This window comes from Orycteropus afer, unplaced genomic scaffold (assembly GCF_000298275.1).
Source record: "Orycteropus afer afer isolate SDZICR_OR568_19922 unplaced genomic scaffold, OryAfe1.0 scaffold00144, whole genome shotgun sequence".
Lineage (NCBI taxonomy): Eukaryota > Metazoa > Chordata > Mammalia > Tubulidentata > Orycteropodidae > Orycteropus > Orycteropus afer.
The window spans coordinates 3,627,691-3,647,257 of record NW_006921731.1 but is presented as its reverse complement, the minus strand read 5'-3'; the positions used below and the strand labels follow the sequence as shown (position 1 = coordinate 3,647,257).

Sequence of the window (19,567 nt, the reverse complement as noted above, 5' to 3'; positions counted from 1 at the left end):
CATGGAAACCCCATGTGTGTCAGAAGACAACTATGCCTCACATATGTGGAGTTTTATATGGTCTTAGATGGCTGATTTCTCAGTAGATCACCAGGCTTTTTTTCCAAGATGCCTCTGGGTGGATTCAACCCACCAACCTTTCAGTTAGTAGCTGAATGCATTAACCATCTCCACCACCCCAAGAATTTTAGCCTTCGCCTTAAACAGCTGTTAAATATTGCATTTGTTTGTTTGTTTGTTCAGTTTTTATTTTTTAGCATGTATATTCAGTGGTTTTTAGTATATTTTATCAAAGTTTGTGCAACCATCACCCCAAAAAAGAAATAACTTGTCAATTAGCAATCACTCCCCATTCCCCCAATCCTTAGCCTCTGGGAGCCTCTAAACTACATTCTATCTCTACAGATTTGCCTATGCTGGATATTGTATATGAATAGAATCACAATATGTAGACTTTTGCAACTGGCTTCTTTCACCTAGCACATTGTTTTCAAGGGTCATCCATGTTGTAGAGCAAAGATGTCACTTTGAAGACTAAGGTGTGCCTGACCCAATCCATGGTATTTTCAATAGCCTCATATGCATATGAAAGCTGGACAATGAATAAGGAAGATCGCAGAATTGATGCATTTGAATTGTGATGTTGGTGAAGAACATTTAACATATCATGGACTGCTAGAAGAACGAAGAAATCTATATTGAAGGAGGTACAGCTGGAATGGTCCCTAGAAGTGAGAATGGCCAGACTTAATATATTTCATATACTTTGGTCACATTGTCAGAAGAGACCATTTCTTGAAGAAGGATATCATGCTTGGTAAAGTGGAGGATCACCAAAAAAGGGAAAGGCCCTCACTGAGACAGACTGACACAGTGGCTACAATGAGGGGCTCAAGCATGGCAATGATTGTGAGGATGGCGTAGGACCAGGCTGTGTTTTGTTCTGTTGTACATAGGCTGCTGATTCAGAACTGACTCGAAGACAGCTAACAATAACAGTGGCGGTGAAGCAGAATCTCATTATGGTTTTGATTTGCATTTCCCTAAGCATCTTGTCATGTTCTTAATGGCACTTTGTATATATTCTTTGGGAAAATGTTTATTCAAATCTTTTGCCCATTTTTAAATTGGTTTGAATTTTTATTGTTGAATTATAACAATTCATTATATATTCTGGATATAATCCTTCATCATATATAGATTTGCAAATATTTTCCACCATTTTGTGGGCTGTCCTTTCACTTTCTTGATAGTGTCCTTTGAAGCCTAAAAGTTTTTAATTTGATGAAATCCAGTTTATTTTTCCTTTGGTTTCTTGTGCTTTTGATATTATATATAAGAAACCATAGCCTAATCCAAGGTCACAAAGATTTATCCATATGTTTTTTTTCTAAGAATGTTACCTTTTTAGCTTTTACATTTAGGTCTTTGATGAAATGATGCATTTTGAGTTAATTTTTATATGTGATGTCAAGTAGGGATTCAACTTCATTCTTTTGCAAGTGGATATCCAACTGTCCCCACACCATTGGCTGAAAAGACTATTCTTTCCTCCATTGGATTATCTTGGCATCTTTGTCAAAAAATCAATTGATTAGAAATGTAAGGATGTATTTATAGACTCTCAATCCTATTCCATTGATCTACATGTCTACCCCTATGTCAATATCACACTGTTTTGACTATTGTAACTTTGTAATAAGTTTTTAAATTGGCACCTGTCAGTCCTCCAACTTTGTTCCTTTTCAAGATTGTTTTGGCTATTCTAGGTCGCTTGCAATCAAATTTGGGTTTTAGAATCAATTTGTTAATATCCGCAAAAAAGCCAACTAAGATTTTCATAGGTATTTTGTTGGAGCTATGCATCAATTTCAGGGATATAGTGTTGCCATCTTAACAATATGAAGTCTTCTGATCCAAGAACACAGATGTGTTTCCATTTATTTAACTCTAATTTCTTTCAGTGATGTTTTGTAATTTTCAGTGTACCAGTCTTGCACTTCTTTTGCTAAATTTATTTCTGAGTATTTTATTCTTTTTGATGCTATTATAAATAGATTTTTCCTTACTATCATTTTCATATTGTTCATTGCTAGTGTGCAGAAATACAGTTGATTTTTGTATATTGATATTGTCCCCTACAACCTTGCTGAACTCATTTATTAGTTTACTAAATTTAATGTCTTTCTGAAAGCATTTAAGATTTTCTATATGTAAGATCATATCATCTACAAATAAGAGTTTTACTTCTTCCTTCCCAAACTGAATTCCTTTTATTTCTTTTTCTAGGCCAGTTATTTCTTAGACATTACTTCTTAAACATTTTTAACTCAAATGTTAATTGGCTCACTGTGCCAGATGGTATCATAAATTAATCCCGTGGTCCTAGGGCTCTCTTCTGACAAGTTAGTACCCAAAGATGCTAAGACTGCCCACTCAAACACAAAAGCACTCTGAGGTCAGGAAGATATTAGCACCACCCTCCCCATCTGTGGCCCCATTCCCATTACTTATCCCAAAGCTCAGAACACTGGGCTTCCTGACCCAATTGCTCACCAATTCTGTACTTACTACCCTATGCAAGATCCCAGAATAAAGGATTTAAAAGATACTGGAGTGAAATTACAGGTCCAGGAGAAAAACAACCCATTCACCAGCCAAGGGCAGCAGTGAACAGAGGGTAGCAGATGTAGAAACTCAGGGGATTGTCAAAGACTACTTCTCCGCCCCATGGCAGAATCCCCAACTCCCCACTCAAGTGACCCCAATGTGGAGAGATACAATGTCTGGGTACCTTATACACATACATAGACAACCGCCAAGGGCAGACTGCCCATGTTAGCACAATTGAACCTCAAGGGGCAGTCCTGACCCTGGCAGGGTCACATCGTGGTTGGCTGGGAGCCGCTCCTCTGGCTGGAGCTGCGGCGGCTCAGGACAAAGGTGGATGAATTGCTCTTTTTGCTGACACTCGTCTCTCTGGCTCGGTTGCCCTTCAAGTAGTTGGTGGAGCAGCAGAGGAAGCGCTGCATGAGTTCATGGAAGAGGTGGCCCGTGAAAAGCATGTAGATCCAGGGGTTGCAGCAGCTGTTGAGGCTGGCCAGGAGCATGGCTATGATGAAGGCTGAGGCTGGAGGGTAGGGGTACAGGAAGAAAAGAGGACAGGGCCTCATTACTGGAGTGTTCCTGAGGTGGCAATACTCCCAGATCCATTTGACTTAACCAATGCTTCCTAAGTAAAAATCTATACATGTACCAAGTTCTAGGTCACCAGATGAAGTACAAAAGTGACAACGTTTGTCTACCTTTCATATTCTTAATCTAGGTATGACATCTGCCTGTTTCTCAAGCCCTGCCAGGATCATCCCAACCCTAGAACTGTCCCTGCCCTTTCTCCCATCACATGCTTACCTACTCCATAAATAACTGTCTCCTTTTCCATGAAACTAGAAGAACTGGATGGTGTCCAACTACCATTACTGATAGTTTTGATAAAAGACTCTATAGAAGAGTCCTGAGCAAAAGGATACATTTGACTCTTAGACTAAAATAACGAGGAATAGAAAACAAGAAAAAAAGTCCAGTAATACTGAATTCCTTGTTTTCTCCAAAAGAGAATGAAAAATAATAAGTGCTTTGATTGGGATGTGTAAGAAGATGAATTTAACTTTTGGAATTTTGGGTAAATATTTCACTCATAAGAAAAAAACCTAAATATTGCCAGTGACACTAAAAATAGAATGGCTTCAAAATCATTATTAAAAATATAAAATCAAAAAGGAAAATTAACATATAAAAGTAAAACAAAAATGGGTTATGGAAAAGTAAACTACACAACGAGAAGCTATGAAATGGGATGGAAGGAAGTGTAAAGAAAAAAGCTAAGGTTTTGTGGTTCCTCAAAAAGTTGAACACAGAACTATCATGTGACCTAGCAATTCCACTCCTAGGTACATGCCCAAAAGACTTGAAACAGAGACTCAAACAGATATGCATCCACCAATGTTCATTGCAGCACAATAGCTGAAAGGTGGAAACAACTCAAGTGTCCATCAACAGATGAGTGGATAAACAAATTGTAGTACATGCATGCAGTGGGATTTTATTCAGTCCCAAAGAGAAATGAAATCCTGACACATGCCGCACATGGATGAACTTTGAAAACATCATGCTGAATGAAATGAGTCACACAAGGACAAATATTGTATGATCACACTTATATGCACTATCTAGAATAGGCAAATACCCACTGCCGTCAAGTTGAGTCCGACTCATAGCAACCCTCAAGGCAAATACATAGAAGCAAAAGTTTATTAGAGTTGCCAGGCACAGTGGCTTGTGCCTGTAGTCCCAACTACTCAGGGGCTGAATCTGCAGGATGGCCTGAGCCCATGAGTTCCGGGATGTAGTAGGTTATGTCACACTAAGGTCAACATTAATAAGGTGACATCCCAGGAGTGGGGTGAAGGTTGCCTAAGGAGGAGTGAACCAGCCCAGGTCAGAAATGGAGCAAGTCAAACATTTATATTGGAAGTACCAGGGGCAAAAGGGAGCAGGGAATGGGGCATTATTGCTTAACCAACAGAGTTTCTGTTTGATGAAAAGGATTTAGAAATAGTGGTGAAGGTTGAACAACATGGTGAAGGTAATGAATGTCACTGAATCATATGCTTAAAAATGGTTGAAATGGCCAATTTTAGGTTTTATATATTTTACCACCATAACATATTTTTTAAATTATATGAAAGAAAGAAAATGAAGTTAAGGCTTGGGCAGAAAGATACCAAATTTTTATTTAGTTGTATATAGTTAAAATGTTGCACTGGTTGCTCAGTGGTCAAGCACTTCGCTGCTAAATGAAGGGTCTGCAGTTTGAGCCCACCAGCAGCTCTGCAAAAGACCTGGCAGTTTGATTCTGTAAAGCTTTACAGCCTTGGAAACTCTATGGGGCAATTCTCTTCTGTCCTATAGGGTCACTATGAGTAGAAATGGACTCAACGGCAGTGGGTTTGGGTTTTTCCTCATATACATATATTGTTATGTGGTATAACCTTACCTGGGAGCTCTGGTAGCATAGTGCCTAAGGCATATGATTGCTAACCAGAAGGCTGGCGGTTCAAACCCACCAGCCACTCCTCAGAAGGAAGATTGGGCAATCTACTTCCATAGTAATTGTTGTTGTTGTTATGTGCCATCGAGTCAGCCCCGACTCATAGTGACCCCTCCTTGGGTTTTCGAGGCAGTATCACTACGGAAGTAGGATTGCCCAATCTTCCTTCCGAGGAGTGGCTGGTGGGTTTGAACCGCCAGCCGTCTGGTTAGCAGGCAAGTGTCTTAGCCACTATGCTACCAGAGCTCCCATAGTGATACTGCCTCGGAAACCCAAGGAGGGGTTGCTATGAGTTGGGGCCGACCCAACAGCACATAACAACAACAGCATAACCCTACCTAAGGAGCTCTGGTGGCATACTGCCTAATGCATTTGATTGCTTACCAGAAGGCTGGTGGTTCAAGCCCACCAGCCACTCCACAGAAGGAAGACTGAGCAATCTACTGTAAAGATTTACCACCTCAGAAACCCAAAGGGTGTTGTTATGAGTCAGAATTGACTTGAAAGCAGTACGTTTGGTTTGGTTTATACCCTTACCTGCTTATTTAAGCTACTTGCCTCACTCTTTACATTTGACTCTTTAACCATTTTTTCCCATTAAAAATTAAAAAACACCTAGATAAACATCAACAACAAAAAAAGTGAACAGCTAATGAATTCCAGAGTAGCAACACTTTGTTATTATACCTCCAAGTCGAGAGCCTTGGTCAGGGGAGTTTGGACCACAACCAGCATTTCAGCTACCCTCTCCCTCAGTGGCTAGAGGGGCTAATGACCAACCTGGTCAACTCCTTGGGGGATGAATAGCTCTCTTGCAACAAAACCTGCTCACATTAAGTTAACAAACATGGAGGACACATTTGGATGTTTTTAAGTTGTCAATATCCTAATCATGCAAACACATGAGTCTCCAGCAATTAAATTTCAAGCCTCCACAATCAGCCAGGGGAAAGTAATTTGGAAATAAAATATAGGGCTATACAGTCCATTTTAAAAGGAAGCAGCAGAAGAAATAAAGACGCAAGGTGAGAAGTCCAGAATCTTTCAGGGACTGCCAAGCACAAGAGGTGGGAAAGGGGAGTTTCATGGGAAAAGACACTGGAAAGATGGCTTAGAGTCAGATTGAGGAGGATCTTGAATCCAGGCTAAGCCTGAACTTTATCCTATAGGAATAGGGAGCCACTGATGGTTTTGAGCAGGAGAGTGACCAATTCCATCTCAGCCTGCTTTCTGCACTTTATCTTGCTTAGGCTACAACACTGTCCTTTCTGATAACAAAGAAGATATTGTCCTTGGTATAATCAATTGATGCATGCACCTGTTAAAATAAAAATAAGCTTTTATTTCCAGAAGCATGTGACCAGCAATATTGGTCATTGAAATCACCACTCAAGCTGGCACAGAGTAGTACAGTTTCAAAGCAATCTTATCCCAATTTTATAGATGAGGAAGGTGAAGCTCAGAGAAGGGAAATTCTTCCCCCAGGGCACAAAGCAAGTCATCATTGTGCTCCCACCTGAAAGAAATGAAGACTCACTCCTTTCAAAAATAGTCTGGCATTCGGACATGTCAGGTTGGCTCCAATTAGTGAATCCTCTCAGTTCTAAGGCAAAGGCCAGGCCTTCCCATAGGCTGGCTCAGCTATCATCACAACAAGGTATGATTTGAGGTACTCCAGGGACAGGGCCACTTTTCTGTTCCCAAAACAAATTTAGTTTCCCAAGAGGTAAGCACTGCCTACCGCCCAATGGTGGTCTTCTAAAATCCAAGCGTGGGAAGAATACTTTGCCTTTTTTCAGATCAGACGGCTGGCGGTTCAAACCCACCAGCCACTCCTCGGAAGGAAGGTTGGGCAATCCTACTTCCGTAGTGATACTGCCTCGGAAACCCAAGGAGGGGTCGCTATGAGTCGGGGCCGACTCAACGGCAAACAACAACAACAACAACATCCTTCTTGGCAGAAGTGTCTCAGGATCTAGACCAAGGGTCAGCAAACTACAGCCCAGGGGCCAAATCCCAGTTGCTGCCTGTTTTTTACATAAAGTTTTATTGGCATAAAGCTATGCCCATGCACTTATATATTGTCTATGGTTGCTTTTGCTCTACCAAGACAGAGCTAACTAGTTGCAACTGAGACCATATGCCTCACAAATCTAAAATGTTTATTGTTTGGCCCTTTTCAGAAAAATTAGCTAACCTTTGATGTAGATACCTATAGGGCAGACAGGTGGGAAAGGGCATAGGAAGGGAAGCAGACAGACTGCAAGTCAATTTCCCATCACATGCCCCATACTATAGTTAGCAGAATTGTGTGGTGTTTTTGCTATAGCGTTATCTAGATCTGGGCATAAATCCTGGCTTTGCTACTTTTCAGCTGTGTGTTCTTGGATGAGTCAACTAACCACTCTTAACCTCAGTTTCTCCATTTGTGAAATGAGAATAATAAAAAGAATTTCTTCATAGAATCATTGCAAAGCTCAATTAGATAAGACGCTGTCATGGATTGAATTGTGTCCCCAAAAACTGTGTCAGCTCAGCTGGACCATGATTCTTAGTGGTTTGGCAGTTATGTAATAATGTAATCTGGCAGGTACGTAATAATGTAATCATACCTCATCACATGAGCTGATGTGATCAGCCAATCAGTTGTAAGGGGATTAGAGTGGGATGCAACAACCTTGATCAGGTCACAGCACTGATCCCATGTAAGGGGAGTGTCCCTGAGGTATGGACTGCATCACCTTTTATTTTATAAGGAAGAAGCAAGCAGAGAAAAAGACCTGACCACTACCGGGAAAGAAGAGCTGGGAATGGAAAGCATGCTCTGGAACCAGGGCCCTTGTGCTGAGAACCTCCTAGACCCAGGGGAAGATTAATGGCAAAACACATAGAGCTCTCCAAGGGATGCTGGCCTCACAGACAAAAAGAGACATGGACCTTCCTCAAGCCAACAGAGAGAGAAAGCATTCCCTGAGAGTTGTTGTCTTGGATTCAGACTTCTAGCCTCCTAAATTGTGAGAGAAGGAGCTCTGGTAGCATAGTGCCTAAGGCACTTGACTGCTAACCAGAAGGCTGGCAGTTCAAACCCACCAGCCACTCCTCAGAAAGAAGGATGGGCAATCTACTTCCATAGTGATACCACCTCCGAAACCCAAGGAGGGGTCGCTATGTGTCAGGTCCAACTTGAAGGCACATAACAACAACAACAACAACAACAACAAATTGTGAGAGAATAAATTTCTGTTTGTTGAAGCCACCCACCTGTGTTATCTCCATTATAACAGCACCAGATAACTAAGACAGAAATTGGTACCAGAAGAGTGGGGTGCTGTTCTGATACCTAAAACATGGAAGCAGTTTTGGAATTGGGTAATGGGTAGAGGCTGGAAGAGGGTTAAGGTGTCTAATAGTGTCATGGACTGCATTGTGTCCCAAAAAACTTGTGTCAACTGCCTGGGTCATGATTCTCAGTTGTTTAGAAGTTATTTATGATGTAATGTGGCAGATATGTAATGATGCTCCATGACGTGATCTGATGTGATAAGCTGATCACATGTAAAAGGATTAAGATTAAGAGTGAGTTGCAACACCCTTAGTCCCTTCACAGCCCAATTTCAATGTAAGAATTTCCCTGGGGTGTGGCCAGTAAGAGATGAAAGGAGAGAGAAGAGAGCAGAGAAAGGGGACCTACTAGTACCAAGAAAGAAGAACCAAGAGCAGAGCGAGACCTTTCGATCCAGGGTCCCTGTGCTCAGATCCTCTTAGAAACAAGAGACACATAGAGAGAAAGTATCCCCTTAGAGCCATCACTCTGAAGTAGGACCTCTAGCCTCCTATTCTTGTTACCTAGTACCACTCTGACAGGAAATATACCACAAATGGGATGGCCTTAACAAACAGGAGTTTATTCTCTTACACTTTGGAGGTTTTAAGTCCAAGTTCAAAGTGCCAGGCTTTAGGGGCTGGATGAAAGCCCCTCAACCTTGGGGTCCAGCTCTGCTTCCTGCTCCCGGCCCACTGGAGCTAGAGACATTTCTTCATTCAGACAGCTGAGGCTGAGAAGCCCAAGGTTGACAAGTAAAAAGGCACAGTCCCAATGTTAACAAACCACATGGCAGGCCATTAATTCAAGTTCATTATAAGTCCGAAGGTCAGCAGAGCACGGCAGGCTGCTGAACAACGACAAAGCTACATGCAGGGTCCAAGTGTGCCATAAGCTAGAGACCATTCCCAAAGCTGCACTTTATATACGGGAAGCAGACCACATACCCAAAGCAGCTACTCAGCTGCTTGTGGTAGATGCCACCATGGGGTTGATTGCCAGTCTCATTACGGGGAATAACTACCACTAGCTGCCCAGCCACTCAACCAGGCCCAGCGAAGTTGACACACAAACATAACCACCACCCCTCCTAAACCAGTAAAAGAAAAAAAATTGTTTGTTAAAGCCATCCACTTGTGGTATTTCTATTATAACAGCACTGGAGAACTAAGACAAAAAGTAAAAGCCTAGATTGCCTTGAAGAGACTGTTGGTGGAATTATGGACATCAAAGGCAATTCTGGTGAGGGCTCAGAAAGAAGTGAGGAGAGCTGTAACAGCAAAGAGCACAGATGGCAAGAAGCAGTGGCAGAGAAATGGTGGCAGCAGAACCAGGAGACCAGCGGGAAGACGGAGTGGGAGCTTACCCACAGAGCGAGAGAGCAGTGCACTTTCAGGCACGAGGTTTGATGGCCAAGTGGCATGCCTCTAGACACTTGTTGACAAGCTAGGCTTGCTGACCCATGGAGCAAGAGAGCTAAGCACCTTTGGGTCAAGGCTTAATGGCAAACGGGTGCCCCCAGGCACTTACCGGTAGAGCTAAAATGCTTTGGAACACTTGCCCAAGTAGGGCAGAGTGGAGGCCAGGCTGCTCCAAGATGTCCAATAGGCCTAGGGGCTAAGGGGCTGAGAGACCAAGGAACCAGAAAGCAGAAGCTGAAGAGACAAGGAGCATGGGAAGCAAACCTGCCTCAGTCTCAAAGCATTAAGGCCATAACCCCGGGAGTCTCAAACGGTGGCACTACGGTCTGCTGGGTCTCAGAGAGTGAGGCTATGGCCTTCTAGATTTGAGAGTCATATTTCACCAGTTCCAGAGTATGGGGCTGCCATTTACAAGTACCAGAGGGATGGGGCCTGAGCTGCTGCCCAAATCTGAGGGGATAGGGCTGCCATGCCTAAAGGGCAGAAGAACTGGGCCTGCTGAGACCAAAGGGATGGAGTCACCACTCACACAGACTAGGAGAATGGGGCCACCCAAAGTGGAGGGAGCAGAGCTGCTGTCCTAGTAGGCCTGGAAGGCTGAGCTAAAGCCTAGGGCAGAGAGGCTTCCACCCCAAATCCAGAGAGTATGGCCAACACCCAGAGTCTGGAGGGTAGGGCACTGACAAGACAGGTTCTAGAGAACAGAGGATTGTTTTCAAGATTTGAGAGCTAATGTAAGTTGTTCTGCTGGGATTTTTACTTGTTTAGTGCTCATTATCGTTTCTTTCCCTCCAATATCTCCCATGTGTAATGGAAATATCTACCTTGTGTATATTCCACCATTGTACTTTGGAAGTGTTAGGCCAAGTAAACCCAAGCCCCAATATGTCAGTTGGCAGCTTCCTCCAGGTGTCAGGCCCTGATGAGACAGCCTGATAAGACAACCGAAGTGATAGAACCCGCCCAGGCTGGAAAGTCCCATGCAATGACAAACTTCTTCCTGTGAAGCCGCCTCATGCTAATTAAGTGCAGACCCATGCTAACAGGTAATTGGACCCTGCCATTTCCTTAGAGGACCCTGCCATTTCCTTGATGTCCCCAATTAGGTCCTCTCTGTGTCTATAAAAATCTGTCTCCCCTGCCCGGGGGTGTGACTTCTCTGGCCTTGATGCTAGGGCATGAGAACCTCGCCTGGGAGTGCTAATAAACTGCTTCTCTGAAACAACTCTGTGTCCTGGTGTCTCGGCAACTCTGCATTACAGGATGCAGATAACTTGTATTCTAGATTCACAGGTTCACAGTGAAGAGGAATTTTGTCAGAGGATGGAATTTGGAGTTGGAGTCAATTTAAGACTTTTGGCATGATATGATGAGGTGAAAATGTTTTGCACGTGTAGGTGGAATTGAATTGTGTCAACTTGGCTAGGCTATGATTCTCAGTGGTTTGGCAGTTATTCAATGATTTAATTTGGCAGTTATGTAATGATTTAATCATTCCTAAGATGTTATCTGATGCGATCAGCCAATCAGTTACAAGGGTATTAGGGTGGGATGCAACACCCTTAATCAGGTCACAGCCCTGATCAGACATAAGGGAAGTTTCCCTGAGGTGTGACCTACATCACCTTTTATCTTACAAGATGTAAGAGAGAAGCAAGCAGAGGAGGGCTCTGACTACCACCAAGAAAGAGGAGCCAAGAGGACAGTAAGTCCTTCAGACTCAAGGTGTTTGTACTGAGAACCTCCTAGATCCAGGGGAAGAATGATTCCAAGACACATGGAGATCTCCAAGGGATGCTGGGCCCACAGGTGTCGAAAGGAAACAAGGACCTTCCCATTAGCACTGACAGAGAAAGAAAGCCTTCCCCAAGCGATGGCACCTTGATTCAGACTTCGAGCTCCCTAAACTATGAGAGAATAAATTTTTGTTTGTTGAAGCCATCCGCTTGTGGTATTTTTGTTATAACAGCACTAGATGACTAAGATAGATGCCAAGTGCTATTCATGATTCCTGGCACTACATAACAGTAAACTCTTAATAAAACTTAACTGCTATCATTATTCTACCACTTGTCTGTCAGTTTCTCACTGTGGTGGCTTGAATGTTGCTGTGATGCTATAAACATAAAAAACAAACTCACTGGTGTCGAGTCAATTTGACTCATAGCGAACCCTCCTTGGGTTTCCAAGGTAGTATCGCTACAGAAGTAGATTGCTCAGGCTTCCTTCTAAGGAATGGCTGATGGGTTTGAACCGCCAGCCTTCAGGTTAGCAGTCACATGCCTTAGGCACTACACCACCAGAGCTCCTATTGTTATTATAATGATAATTAAATGTTCAATGAATATTTGTTATTTTTCTTCTCAATAAGAGTTAGCATCAACATATTTGAAATGAGAGAGAAAGGCTGCTTCTGGGCTGGGGTGTGTCTTAGAATCTGTGCCAGCCCAGGGTGGGGCACAGATCATGAGTCCATGGTTGAGCTTCTGGAAGCTGCACTGCCATGTGCTGGTGTCTGTCTAGGGATGCTCTTGGGCCAGACTGCATGGGCAAGAAAGTCAGCATGTATGTAGATACTTGTTCTGGCTCAAAAGGCTCCAGCACCAGGGAAGCATTCATAGCTGGTCTGCCCTTCTCACCTAGTAATTTTTGGGTACATTTAAACAGACTGAAAATACAGGCTACCATTGGGAAGGGCAAAGAGGACGACACCTGGGTTCCAAAAATCAAAATAACCAATTGCTGTAAAGTTGACCCAAACTCATGGCAACACCACGTGTGTCAGAGTAGAACTAGGCCCCATAAGGTTTTAAAGGCTGATTTTTTGAAAGTAGATTGCCAGGCCTTTCTTCTGAAGTGCCTCTGGGTGGACTTGAACCTCCAACCTTTCAGTCAGCAGCCCAGTGTGTCAACCGTTCGCCCCACCCAGGGACTCCCAGAAAGTCAAAGGTGTGTTGAAACAATGAACAGCATCATCTAAGAATACCCTTGTCTTAGTCCCCCACCTTGGGGCCCTTTGCCATCCCCTGGTCTTCCCCTACAGATTACAGGTCTTGGGTCTGTGACAGAAGCACTAAGACTGTCTGTTTCCACTGCCACACTAGCCAGGACATTCCAGCTGGGAGAAGCTGCTGATTGTCTGCCTATAAAGTCACCCTCTGTCCTTTCTGCTCAACTGTACTGAAATCTTAAGTGTTTTTTATTATCTTTCAAAAACTATGTGCCTGAGTTCTGGCAAGATGGCAGAATAGCAAAATAAGCTATACAGACCCTCTACAACAAAGAAACGAGAAACCAATTGAAACAGATACAGCAGATAACTCTGGAACACTGAGTTTGGAAGGGAAGGATAAAGAAGTGGATTCAATACAAACTAGTAGGAGAATCTGAATAAAAACAGCGAATAAGGAGACAAACGGAGCTGTGGGTTATCGGCAGTGCTGATGGTGAGGCCATTTTGAATATTTGCAAGCAGTGTTCCAATCTGGGCAGTAACTTAAGAATCAGCTCTGTTTGCCAAGGACTACATGGGCAACTGCACTGGTAGCTGACAACTAGAAACATGCAATGTTTCCTTTGTTCCCCTTGTGCCCCATGCCCCATGTCCTCTCTATGAACAGAAGTGTGGCCATCTCCCACTTCCACACACCTTCTAGACTAGCAGGAATTCCATTCCAGTATGGGGGCCCTAACACTAACTGCCTTCTGGGCAACTGGTCCCAGTCCTAAGCACCCTGTTCCCAACCACCTTTTGGGCCAGTAGGAATTTTTTTTGAGACCAGGTACTCTGCATCCAGCTGGTTTTTGGAATGGCAGGGACTTTTTTTCTGGGAACAAGACCTTGCTTCCAGATATCTTTTGAGACAGCCAAAATTTTGTCTGGGACTGCACACCCTGCCCGTAGCTGCTTTTTGAGCTGGCTAGAACTCTCTGGTACCTGGTACCTTGCTCCCAATCACCTTTTGGACTCGCAGGAACCTTTTCTGGATCCAGAAGCCCTGCTCATAGATACCTTCTGGATCAGAAGGAACTTGTCTGAGATCGTGGAATAAGCAAGATAAATTATTGAGTCTTTTCTTTTTTTGTTAACCTGTTCTCAAGATTTGGTTCCCTATAACCCTCCAAAGTGATGGAATTTTTCCTGAATGTCACTATGAAAAGGAGCTCTTTGATGTGACATAATTTTTCAAGCTCATTTTACACATTTATTTTTTTTCCCTTAGTCTTGGAGAATCACATTTTTTCTCCAAGAAGCCTAAAGTTTTAAAGTAGAAAATGGTATTTTAAGGCCACAATTTGGGTGTTAGAGTTGCTGATTTCTACCCTGTTGGTTTGTTGGTTATTGTTTCTTTTCCTTTCTTGCTTTTTTTTTTTTTTTTTTTGAATAATATACCTCATGAGTTCATACTGGTACTTTCAATTCAAATTTAGGACTATAAGATTTTTCACTTAACCTCTTCTGTTTTACATTCATCTCTTCTTTTCTCCCCACAAAAATGCTGGTTCTCAACACTGGACATAATAGAATAAGAAAATCCCATAATTTCTCATTTGTCGTAGCTCTCATTTTTAAAGTCAAGTTTACTGAAGTATAATTTATATATATATGTAAAATTCACTCTTTTTACAATTTCATGAGTTTTGGCAAATGTGTATAGTTACGCAGCCATCACCACAAACAAGATACAGAACAGTGGCAGTCCAGTATCAGTGAGGGGATTACACCAGGGTGTAAATAGAGGGAGGCGTGGTTCTTTGGAGCCATCTCTGAAGACTTGCTACACACCAGACTTCCATTTGGAGTCCTCCTCTTTCCTTCTCAGGAGCTCTGGTAACAACTGCTAACCAGAAGGCTAGCGGTTCAAACCCACCAGCCACCCCTTGGAAAGAAGACTGGGCAATCTACTACTGTAGTGATACTGCCTTGGAAATGCAAGGAGTGGTGGCTATGAGTCGGATCCAACTCGACGGTAGGAAGTTTGGTTTCTTTTCTTCTCACTCTATATACTCTCCCAGGCAATCTCATCTACATATATTCCTTTAATTACTGGTTCATGGTGACTCCCACATCCATATCTCCTGAGCTCTAGACCAGACATGCAGATATATCCTCTTGAAGATGTCACATGAAAGATAAAGTGGTTTCCCAAAACTACCCCTTCACTGTGTATCTTACCTTTATTCTGACCAATTACCCAGTGATGTGTCTTCATCTTAGATTGAATCTCTCCTTCAATTCCCATCAATTATAATCTGTCAATTACTGTTAAAATATCTTTGGAATCAATCCTTTCCACTACAGTTCTTAAATTCATGACCTTATCCTCTCTCATCTAAGAAATTTTTTGTTTCTGAATCTCTTCTTCCAATCTAAGGCCTCCTTCCTCTCTACCTTTCTCCCCTCCTCCACATACTTCTTCCTCTTTACCACTTTCTTACCTTCTTTCCATCTGTCCTCAGGAGTCTGCAAATAGGTTCTAAATGTAAATCAGATCATATAATTCTGCCAAAAATTTTTAAATGAATTGTCACTCTTTGTAAGATGAAATCTGAATGTATTTGCATCCTATACATTTTTTCCTATTCTGAGAAACACTTGCAGTTCCCTCAAATAAGCCATGGTTTCCCCTTTTCCTATATCTTTCTCTCTTCTTGGAATTTCCTTCCACACTTCTTTCCCCACAAATTTTTACTTTTCCCTCAAGAGATGAAACAAGAGCTTCCTCTTCTTTGAAGCCTTCCTTGATCTCCCCAGATTTAGAATGGTTCCCCTTGTGCTCTCATTTCATCTTTTATATCATTTAATTATGTTTGTTCATATAGTCCTCATTATTCTCCAACTGTTCCCCCCTCTAGAAAATAAGCTTCTTCAGAACCAGAACCACATCTTTTTATTAATGTAATCTCATTGCCTAACATGAAGCTGGCTGTATCAGTTAGCCTTTAGTTGCTAATAACAGAAGCCTGACTCTGAGCAACATAAACCAGAGGGAATTTATAGAAGGGATATCAACTCACAGAATCAGTGGTAAGGACGGAGAACCCGGTTGGGAAGTAGGAAGGATCCAGAGCTGTTCTTGAGAACTAGGGAGCAGAAGTGAAGAGAACAGTCTTGTACCTGGAGCAGTGTGGATGAACTTCAGCCATTTTCTACCTCTTTGGCTGGACAAAGTTCATGAAAGGAATATCAAACTGTGCTAGCTATGCCTATCCCCAGCCATGAGAGCAGAGCTCTGATTAATTCCCATATAACTGGCCAGTGGTGAAGTAATTTCTTGAAAGGAAATAAGATGATGTTGGGAAGGAAAAATGGTACCTGGAAGCTAAACAACAACAACAACAACAACAACCCACTATGTACTAGCACATAGTAAGTATTCAATAAATATTTAATATTTGAAGAATGAATGCTTGAAAAATCATTTCCTGCTGTACTAAACTGCAGCCATTCACTGGATGCCTCAAATAACCCATCACCTCCCAGCCTTTGCATGAACTGCCACCTCCATTTGGATGGTCCTTTCTCCTGTTCCTGGGAATCTGCCTGTCCTCCAAGACTCAGGTTAAATGAAATGACCTCTTTGAAACTGTCCAGTCTTTTCCCCATTAGTGCCCTATAGTGTGCTCTGTTCTATCATACTGCTTCATTTACTACATTCCTTTACACATCAGACACCCTCACAGCTGGTTCCTATTTTGCTTGTAGCCAAAGCTCCTTACTGATACACCAAGATAGACATGTCTCCCGTTCTCATAGAACTTACATTCTAGAAGGGAAAACCATCAAAATAGTATCAAAATGAGGTAGGCTTATACCCACAAATATATCTAGGTTTGACAGAGGATATCTCTACATATGTATTTGTATGTGCTGGAAATATATCTGTAAAGAGAGTAGAGCATACAGGGGGCAAAGTTATGAAAACTTCTTAGTCATAACCAAGCACCTTGAGGGAGTGAGTCACTGGGCATGGAGGCTCAAGGCCATAGTCTTGGGGAATACTAAGGTCAATTGGCATAATATAGTCCACAAAGACAATGTTCTACATTCTGCTTTGGTGAGTTGCACCTGGAGTCTTAAAAGCTTATGTGCCACCATCTAAGAGACAACTATTGGTCTCTCCCCATCTGGAGCAAAGAAGAGTGAAGAAAATCAAAGATGCAAGGAAACAATTAATCCAAAGGACTGTTGGATCACACGACCCCAGCCTCCACACCTCTGGAGACAGAAGCACCAGATGGAGCCCAGCTACCACTGCTGACCTGCTGACCACTCTGAAAGGGATCACAATAGGAGGTCCTGGATAGAGTAGGAGAAAGATGTGAATTAAAACCTAAATTTATAAAATGACAGGCTTACTGGTTTGATAGAGACTGGTGAAACCCCAAGACTGTGGGCCTTAGACATCCTTCAAGTTAGGAATTGAACTCAACTCTCATGGCTCAACTTTCAGCAAAATGATAGGCCTATAAAGTAAACAATAATACCAAGAAGTATTCTTTCGAACAATAAACAATAATACCAAGAAGTATTCATTCGAACAATAAACCACAGCAGATCAAAAGGGCAGTGTTTTAGCCTAGGGATAAAGCTAACAAGGCAGGCAGGGATAGGAAAGAAGGACACCGGGAAATGGTAAACAGGGAGGAAGTGGGAAGAATGCTGCTACATTGTAGAAATCACAATGAAAGTCACAAAACAAAATGTATATGAATTGTTGATTAGAAAACCAATTTGCTCTGTAAACTTTCACCCAAATCACAATTGAAAAAATAAAGTATTAAAAAAAGAATGAGGTGAGTTTGGCTGCTGAGCCACCATTTTGAACAGTTCGGCCATTGAGGTACTTCTTTTTCTAAATTCCTAATGACAATCTTGTGCTGAGTTCCTAACACTAATAAATTGTAGGAACACATGACATTTGTAAGTTGTGACCCATCTCTTCATATATTTCAACAAATATTTATTTTACTGTGGTGGGGGTACCCATAGGAGAATACACCTTCCTGGACAGGTTTTCATTCTCATCCTTAGGAATTTTCATGTTTCTGTTCAGTGAGATAGACATTTAAATAACTATAATGAGGCAAAGCACATACAGACACAGGCTCAGGACTAGATTACATCACGTGAGGGCCCTAAACACTGATAATCTGTGTTGCCCCCTCTGCTTACTCATGCATTTGAACAGGATACATTAGTTATATATATACATGTATATATATGTGTGTGTGTGTATGTGTGTATGCATGTGTCTTAGCTTTCCATGATGTACTTTTTTTTTAAAAAAATGTGACTATAATATTAACGATTGAATGCAAAATTGCCATATGCCATTTTAGCAGAATGAGATAAACTGGATTATAAAATTTTTAGTGGATGCAGGGGACTATGGTTTTTACTATACACCGCATTTTCTACAAAAAAGAATAATGCACATATTCTACAACAAAGAAAATGAGTGAGCGATCTTAGTTGTTACAACAATCAATGTAAAATTCTGTTGATCTCCCACAATGAAAAATTTACTTTCACAAATTTTGCTTTAAATAGCTCATATTTCAATTTTGATGGTTGTTTAATAATAAATGCTACAAGTATAAATGAACAAATGAACAGAGATCACAAAAGAAAATTTAATTATCAGCAAACAAATATTACAACAAATTACTATATTTTATTTTTAGATCTCTCATCTCTAACATAGTATAATTAAAAATATTTCTATTCTTTGTTCTTAAAAATTCTTCAATGATTTCATCACAAGCTCCTGAACTATCTCTACTTCCATACATAATAAGATAATGAATCAAGTCTTTCTTAAGTCATTCTTGTACACTGGGAGTTTTTGAGTCTCTTTAGGGATGAAAATGAGTGTTCTGTTGTACAGTGATCATTAAAGTTTGGAATATGCATAAAGCAATTTCCATTTTAGGAAATATGCATTGTATTTTAACTTCTATTATGGAATCATACATGCTTACATGAATAAAATCTGTCTTTCCTAAACATGTAAGCTTAGTTCTCATGTAAGAATGAAATTGTTGCATTTTTCCGTAAAGGTTTATATTTAAGCCATCGGGATAAGCCTGTGCTAATTTCTTGGCTGCCTTCATGCATTCTTCATCAGGTATATCTACATGGTTTAGGAAGGAAAAACTATTTGAAAGAACACCTGTACTTTTGCTCTTTTTTCCACAAAAGATTCAAGTGTGTCAATGATGTGGTTAAATGAACTTGGTCTTGGTACCATTCCAGGATTGCACTCATTGCTACAACATACATTTCCCAATGTGTATTAGGAAGACATTTTACAACTCAATCATGGCCTAATTTTTTAACAACTTCTCATTGGTGAATGGAGGTGGGAAAAATTGTATTGAGTAACTAAACAGTAGGAAAAAAAAAAAAAGAAAAAGAAACTGCTTCCAGACAACAATCTATTGCACTACATCCTACAAGATTAAGTGAATGCATAGCACATGGTATGAAAATGGCATATTCATTATGTTAAAAAATTTTCTGTTGCATGCCTTTGTAACGCCATTACTTATTGGCCGCATTGTCACAGGACTTCCCTCTGCACTTAGAAAAATCAATTTTGCAAACTTCATATAAACAGTGAAGTACTTGATTTGCACTTTCTTTACCATTACAACTTCTTAAGCTAATACATGTGATAAACACTTCACAGGTTTTCCAGCTGTTGGAGA

At 41.4% G+C, this 19,567-nt stretch overlaps 1 protein-coding gene across 1 annotated transcript in view; it reads right to left on the bottom strand.

The window, feature by feature from the left end:
- Window positions 1–2,882: 2,882 nt before the first annotated feature.
- Window positions 2,883–19,567, bottom strand: part of OXTR (oxytocin receptor) — a 42,477-nt gene continuing 25,792 nt past the window's right edge. Inside the window, exon 2 of the mRNA XM_007945847.2 lies at window positions 2,883–3,130. Coding sequence (XP_007944038.1) covers window positions 2,883–3,130 — 248 coding nt within the window. The remainder of the gene's footprint in view (window positions 3,131–19,567) is intronic.